Source organism: Vicia villosa, unplaced genomic scaffold, assembly GCF_029867415.1.
Source record: "Vicia villosa cultivar HV-30 ecotype Madison, WI unplaced genomic scaffold, Vvil1.0 ctg.000437F_1_1, whole genome shotgun sequence".
NCBI classification, from domain to species: Eukaryota; Viridiplantae; Streptophyta; class Magnoliopsida; order Fabales; family Fabaceae; genus Vicia; species Vicia villosa.
Window position 1 is genome coordinate 986,181 of NW_026705208.1, and position 8,413 is coordinate 994,593.

The 8,413-nt window shown below is 32.3% G+C and overlaps 1 protein-coding gene across 1 annotated transcript; it reads left to right on the top strand.

Moving 5' to 3' along the window:
• The first annotated feature begins 2,020 nt into the window (after positions 1-2,020).
• On the top strand, positions 2,021-3,628 carry LOC131628269 (bifunctional nitrilase/nitrile hydratase NIT4A-like). Its single transcript, XM_058899129.1, has 3 exons — positions 2,021-2,533; positions 2,643-3,218; positions 3,310-3,628. Exons 1-3 carry the CDS (start codon positions 2,245-2,247, stop codon positions 3,459-3,461), a joined length of 1,017 nt encoding a protein of 338 aa, XP_058755112.1. The 5' UTR covers positions 2,021-2,244; the 3' UTR covers positions 3,462-3,628.
• The last annotated feature ends 4,785 nt before the right edge of the window (positions 3,629-8,413 follow it).

The window sequence follows — 8,413 nt, forward strand, 5'->3', positions numbered from 1 at the left end:
ATACAAAAATAATAGTCTTCGCCTTCAGAGTTCCCAAGAACAAACCCTGAAGGCTCCCAAGAACAAATCTCTATTTTCTACCCAAGTGTTTCCCAACGTCTCCAACTCTTAATATATGAGTCACTCAAACCCAAGGTATCAAAAAGTATTATCTGGCTCATCTAGATGATTCTAAAATGGTTTATTTGACTTCTAAACCCTTATTTATACCTTATGCAACTTGTTCCTAACAAATGAGAGAAAACTCATATTTATAACTAACAAAATATTAATGAATCCAATATATGACCTATTAGCAAACAAATCCACAAAAAATCCCAAAATTGTCAGTATCAAAATATGTCTCTTTTCTCACTTGATGTTTAAAGGCATATTACAACATAAGCAAATCATAAAAAACCAACTAAATTCAAATAAAATCAAACAATTAAAAAAAACAATTTTTTGGTTCCGTTATAAAACGGAACCAAACCGATGAAAACATAGGTGGTTTGGTTAGGTTCTCATATTTTGTTTTTGGGAACCGCCAAACTCATGAACCAAACCGATGACTATAATTACCCTTCTTCGTATATCGAGTTCTCTTGGTTAATTTCATGTCTTTTTTTATGCCTTTTTGCTTCTTCTTCTTCAACAAATTTTTTTTCTAATCTTGTCATAAAATATTTTTTATTTGTATTTGAGGTGTGAAACATGTTAATTTTTGTGTATGACAATCTTTTGTTGTTTTTGTTGTGTTTTACTTGTTTATATTTTATATGGATTAAGTGCAACTTGTAAGTTGTTTGAAAAGTATAGCATGAAATAGTTATATGAAATGTTTTATTTTTAAAAAAATAAGAAAAAGTACATTAAAAAAACATGATAGCGAATAATACACGAACTGATGAGTGTTTGAAAAAAAAGAACGATGTGAATCAATCAACCAAACCAAAACAAATCGATTAGGTTGGTTCGATTTCATTTTTAAAAAACACTAACCAAAATAAACCGATGCAGATATTATCGATTCAGACATTTTTTGATATAAAATAAGACCATATTAAACTGATTACAGTCCTAGAGAAATGGATATGCACTGATAAAACAATTTTACACTTTTGTCCAATAAAAAAACAAACAATCTACTATATTGTTAAAATTTAAAATAAAAATGCAATTTTACTAAATACACATCGACAAGTCTAAGGGTGTGTTTGGATTGGCGGTGGACATAATTGATTCTAGTAGAATTGAGTTTGATAGAATTGATTCTAGCAGAATTGAGTTTAACAGAATTGATTTATGTTTGGATACATTTTTGTAAAAGTGAGTTGAATAATAAATTACAGTGTAATCATCCAGAATCAATTCTGGAGACAGAAGCTACAAATTCTAGCTTTAAGTAGAATCAATTCTGGAGACAGAATCAATTCTACTTTTGTCAAACCAAACATCTTAAAATCACACAGAATTGATTCTACACCTCTAGAATTGCTTTTGGCTTTTTCAAAAGCCAAACCAAACTGCTTATCATATTTTTCTAATGTCTACGAGAGAAATGAACATATAAATAAAATAGCTTTAGAATATCTGTACACGTCATAATTTGTGGTATCTATTAATCCCATTATAGATATTCCAAAATTCATTAATTTTCGAAGTAGCGAGTTTGAATTCAAATCGAACACGAATTTGTAATGGACTTTACTACTTTAGTTAACACTAGAACTAAACCAATATCTACTGAACCAATGCCTATGTAGTACCGACATGGTAAAGCTTATTTGAAATAGATTGACCACCTAATTTTCAGTGGTCCTGATGACTCATCACTAGCACTGTCAGACTCTTCCCCAATGAACAAACTGCCGTAAACCAATTGAATATTACAACTTTGGGATTTCTTGTCGTGAACCAAAGGAACAAACAGATTGATAGTACAGTTAACGTGCATTTGCTTGCCATAAACCATTTGAATACAATTGCTATAAATTTGCTAGCCCCTTCCTATTATCATAAGACTCCATCTGCCACTATCTTTGATACACATTTTTCATATCAATTTTTAATTCTAATACCCAATTTACTTTATCGCACTAAACATCAAAAACATCAATGTCAAGGAAATAAAGTTAGTACTAGTAGTTGATTTGCTTTTGATTTCTATTACTAGTATAAAGTAGTGTCTACCTTTGTACTAGAAAATCAAACAAACATAGAAAAAGAGAGTGAGAAAACATTTAACTTGTGAAGAAAAAAAACATGGCAAACACCAACACCGGAGCAGTCAATGGCGACGCTAACAAACACATTGTTCGAGCCACTGTCGTTCAGGCTTCCACCGTCTACTACGACACTCCGGCCACTTTAGATAAGACTGAGAAATTGCTGGCTGAAGCTGCTAGCGATGGAGCCCAGATTGTTGTCTTTCCAGAGTCATTCATTGGTGGCTATCCGCATGGTGCTAATTTCAGTATTTCCATTGGTATCCGCCCAGACAAAGGTAGTGAAGATTTCAGAAAGTATCATGCATCTGCCATTGATGTGCCTGGTACGTGTTAGTTGAATTAAATAAGTGTAAACGAGTAATTTAGGGTTTGATGAAGCATTTATTTATATTTATATATTAATATAACAAGTTACAATTTATATGTATGTAGGTCCTGAGGTTGATAGATTGGCAGAAATGGCGGCAAAGTATAAAGTATATTTAGTGATGGGTGTAATTGAGAGAGATGGTTACACACTTTATTGTAGTATTCTATTCTTTGATTCTGAAGGTAATTACTTAGGAAAGCACAGGAAACTGATGCCAACATCAATTGAACGTGTTATATGGGGATTTGGAGATGGATCAACCATTCCAGTGTTTGATACTCCAATTGGAAAAATAGGTGGTGTGATTTGTTGGGAGAATAAGATGCCACTGTTAAGGACAGCCATGTATTCTAAAGGTGTGCAGATATATTGTGCACCAACTGCTGATGCCAGGCCGGTGTGGCAAGCAACGGCGATTCATATTGCACTTGAAGGTGGATGTTTCTTTTTGTCGTCGAACCAGTTTTGTAGGAGGAAGGATTATCCACCTGCTCCAGAGTATAATTTCGAAGGTGCAAAAGAGAAACTTACACCTGATTCAGTTGTATGTGCTGGAGGTAGTGTTATTATATCACCTTTAGGTGAGGTTTTGGCTGGACCAAATTATGAAGGGGAGGGTCTCATAACAGCAGACTTAGGTATGTCAATATCAAACAATCCCTTGAATGTTTTTTTCTTTTACTTCTGGTGTCTTACATTTATTTACGAGTTTTTGAAACTATTGTGCAGATCTTAGGGATATTCCAAGAGCTAAGTTTGAATTTGATGCTGTTGGACACTATTCCAGACCTGAAGTCCTCCGCTTGATTGTCAATGACCAACCAGCAAATCCAGTTACTTTTAAATCCAACACAACAAAAGCAGAAGAGGAGACCAACTAGTTTATGGATGCATCCATTGTATTTGCCTTCTCCATTAAGGCATATGATCTAGTATAATAAGTTTCTCTTGTACCCTGTACCACTATCTTCTGAATTATCTTCCTATTTCATGTATATGAGCGTGTACTTTTTTCATTTTGTGATAAAATAAGTATCTTTCTGTTTCATTTGGTTCATGCATAAGTGTGAGTTGCATAGAGGGAGCTTGTTCAGATAAGTAAGAAGCAACAATATGTAAAGTCTAAGTAAAAGCTACATTTTTTTTAATAGTTATTTTTCTTCTTTAGTTGGTAGAGAGAGCTACGGTTCGATCCCCACAACTACGATCGAAAGAGGATTGAAATTATGTGATGTCAAAACTGACCTTAAACAGGACTAAATTAGTGGTAAAAAACCATAAAAAATCAAAAGAAATATATTTGACATGATGCTACTAAAGAAAAGTTAATTTAAATGTAATGTTTGTCCGTCTATTTTTAAATATTTTTCAATTTTATAATTTGAATTTTTAATTTTTTAATTTTATTTTTGAGTGGAGTTTAGTTTCTTCAATTCTAATATAGCATATATTTTATTGATGGAGACAACTTCTCTACCCATCACAAAAAGTTGGGTAGTGTACCTCTAACCAATCACATAATTATTTAAATATTATAATTATTTGTTGTTTTTAAAGCATTTTATAAAAAAGGTAACCTGACCTAATTTTTTGAGTTTGACAGAAAAGAATTCACTTTATTGATATATCATTAGTGGTATTAATGTGTCATTGAAATATGTACATAATCTTACTACAACGCCGCTCATTCTATTATTCCTGGTGGGGATAAAGGTGGTATCGAGAATTGAATTCCAAAGCAAAACCATTGATTCCACGGCTTCTTTGCTGAGTTTTTTGAAGGACTGAAAAAAAGCAGTCTCTCTTTTCTCTCTCTTCAGCCCCGTCACCCTTTCTCTTTCTAACTCATTCCACAAATCCAAAGCACCATCCTCCCTCATGTAGCACCACACTGTGGTGAGCCTGCTCCAAGCGGCTTCACCACCTTTCAACCTCTAAGCAGTCTCTCTAATTTGAGTTTACTGCCTCCGCGACCTTAAAATTTGATTCAGTCGATAGTGATTGATTTTTATACTATTTGGTTAGAAATGGTCGTGATTATTTACTGCAGTTTGTAAGTATGTTGTTGGTTATTGAATTCGTTATCATGTTGGCGACCAAGTTCATTAGTCGTTTTCAAAATATGAGTTTAGTGATAATCAATGCATGTATCATATTTTTTTGCAATTTAGTTTCGCGTCGTATATGGTTCGCTAGATTGTGCATGTGATGTATGAATGGTTGTCTCTATTTTAGATTTGCTTCAATATTTTGTGTTATTGTGCCAGACTTTATGTCCTCAAATCTTTTGAACGGTTCTTTTTTTATTTTAATAAATTTGGAATTTATTTAAAAAATATATAAAATAAAATCCATAAAACCAATAATTTATTAACTTACTATTAATCAAAGTAAAATAAATTCTCAAAATGAATATTATGTCACAAAAAGTCTTATTCTTCCTCGTATAGTTTTCCTGATTGAATATAATATCTCAATTGTGTTTGTGCGTCCTGAACTTTTTTATCTTTCATTGTATTTTTCATACTCTATTGTGTTTGTGTTCAATCGTACATCAACATCATTAATTTTATGTGGGTAAACATATTCTCAGATTATAAGAGAGATTAAAATCCTAAAAAATAAATAAATAAAGAGATTAAAAATCTAAAATTTTAAATGAAAAATCAAAACTAAAAAAAAGAGGATAATAAAAGAATCAAAGTTATAATTAAGCCATTAAAAAAAGAGCGTGTTATACAAAAGGAAAAATTAAGTAGAAAGAATTGATATTATAATATCTATTCTTATAATATTCAAAAAAATTAATATTATATTAATAATTAATATTCATTTATCTTTTTAAACAAAATCATTATTTTAAAAAAATATTTAAAATTTCTTTATTTTTTCCTTGAAATCTTGTTTCTCCCAAACTGTCTCTTCGTCTCTCTTTCAAACTCCTAAATAAAATTTAAATCTACTATATAAGAAAACAATATGTTCTGGGAAAATTCATGTTGCCCTGATTGGCCAAAGTTTTCTTTTTGAGAGTATTTCATGTTTACTAAATATGGGCTGAAAATCATTAAACGCAAAGCTGAAGTAATCAATCTTTTGTTGTTTTCCATTTAAATGTTTTGGTTAATATGAAAAAGATTTTTTTTTCTAATTGGTTGATATAATGTCTTGTACAGCTGATTGATGCAGTTCGTGTTTTCTAGATAATGTTTTTAGGTGAATTCTTATTTACCCAACTCAAAAAGTTAGGTAAGGTTACTCTTAGGCTATGTTTGGATACGATAAAAAGAACGGAGCGGAATGGAGCGGAGCGGGATGGAATAGAGCGGAACGGAGTGGAATGGAATAAATACGTCATTCCATTGTTTGGACACTTCACGATGGAATAGAGTTATTTTTTCATTCCGCCCAAATCGGAGGGTACAAAAAATGGTGGAAAGTGATGGAATGTGATGGAATGCATTCCATCCGATACCACTCCATTCCATCCGTTTTTAACCGATCCAAACGATGGAACATAAACTTATTCCATTCCATTCCGCTCCATTCCATCATATTCCATTAATACAAACATACCCTTAGTGTAAAATATCTTGAAAACAACAAATAAATGTATTATTTAATAAGTAATTAAATATGTAAAAGTTAAATGGTGTTATGTGATTGGCTGAAGATACACTACCCATCTTTTTGTGATGGGTAGAGAAGTTTTTCCCAAGTTTTTAAATTCTTTGCTCTTTCAATGCTACATTAAGTTTCCCATTTACTCACTCCATCCACCTCTTTTTTCCTCTTCTGCCTCCCTTCTTCTCTCATATCTCTCTCTCTTCTTTCTTTCTTCTTCCTTTTCTTTTTTCTTCTTTCTTCATCTTTTATTAATCGAAACAAAGTTGAATCAAGCAATGATATGCGACACACGATGCCGCTTCGTTCGTGTTGGAAAGGTTTCATTGCATTGAAATTAAATCTTTTGCGTGATCTGATGGAGGCTGGAGTACAAACTCAAAGAGATTGGTTGTGTGAGTTAGTTATTTCTTGTCATCAATCACTCTTGATTTCTGTTTTTGTTCTTAGGAAGTTATTTAACATGTGTTTTCTATGTCAGTTAAGGATGAGGTTTTTAATTAAGCAAAGATAGAGAAATGTATAGGGCAAATTATTGTGACAAGCATGGAAGACCAGTGATTATGATGAGAACAAATTGCCAGGTTTCTTTGGAAAATCAATTTTAATACTATATAATCATTTCTATTGCAGAGCAATGTTTGGAATAATTAAAAATAGAAGATTGATTCCATTTTGGATTCTATTTGTGATGCAGAATTCGAAGTCGTTAACAAAATATATTAAGCATTTAGTTTTGTTGCTCACTATGTGTTTGAACAAATGTCTAAGTGAAAGGAAAATAAACTTAAATGGTATTTTTTTTATGTACTGAATAGTAGATTATGCTTTTATTTTTGGCATCCATTGAAATATAAAAAAATTGATTCACGTACTTCTCATATATGCAATATGATTTGGTGCATGTTGCTGTTGGAGCTTTACTTAGGACGGAAATTGAAACCAGGAGTGAAAGTGGAAAGTGTGCGAAAGAATATATGGAGAAGGGACATTTGGCCCCTAATATTTTTTTGTTTAGTGTTACTAAATGTCATCACTAAATAAATTTATGTTATCTTATGTTTCTTATCCATCGGCTCGACAAGCCTGTTGGTCACTGTATGATCTTCCAAGAACATTAACTATGTCTTTGCATCAAGGGTCCTCTTTTACAAGCATGGATTTTAATCATACTCACCAAACCTTACTCACTGGTATTTCCTATAAATTGTGTGTTTCACTACTAAAATCCTTGCAAGTATTATATGACTGCATTTTTTCATGAGGAGATGGTTCTAACAATAGTGAAATTTCTCTTTGGAAACTAGGGTTGCAAGAAATGATGGTGTCAAAACCATATGAATCACACATGACAAAAGATGAGATGAAAAAAATTGGGAGAAGTGGCTTCCTATGGAGAAAATACATGTATTATTCTTATAGATTTCCAAAGCTTCTCTCTTTTTTCTATTGAAAAAGTTTCTTGCCGGAAAAGCTGGACTAGATTGACAAGCAATTTTCCCTTTCACTAGGATAGAAGGTGAGTTGTGTTAACCGCTAAGTTGAATTATGTTAAAAGGGATAAAACATATATGAGTGTTTTCTTTATGTTAAACATGGAAGAACATTTAAGGCTGTTATAATCTGTTGATAAATCTATTTCATATATGTTATTCAGGATGAAATTCTCATTGACAAACTTGCATTAAATATTGAAGAACTATGTGTGCATAAGAAGTGTTGAACATGAAGTTTGCTTCTTTGGTTGAAGTCCATGTACGGTCAGATAGGATATGAACTTGTAGGATATCTCACCGTATACACACATGGCAGGTTTGAACATGGAACTTACTTTCTGTGTGATGAATGCCATACGAAAATATTCTCTACTCTTTTTGGAACTCCTCAAGGTTTGATTGAACGAAAAAAGGAAACTGCACTTTGTCGCGGGCGAAAAATCGTTTTGTTCCTCTTTTTTCGGGATGAGACACCTGATGCCTTCTTTGGGCTCGAGTGCTCAAAACTACCTAGAAAGGTTCCTATAAAGGCTATGATATGTTTTAAACAAAACTACCTAGAAAGGTTCCTATAAAGGGTGCGATACGTTTTAAACAAAACTACCTAGAAAGGTTCCTATAAAGGACGCGATACGTTTTAAACAAAACTACCTAGAAAGGTTCCTATAAAGGACACGATATGTTTTAAACAAAACTACCTAGAAAGGTTCCTA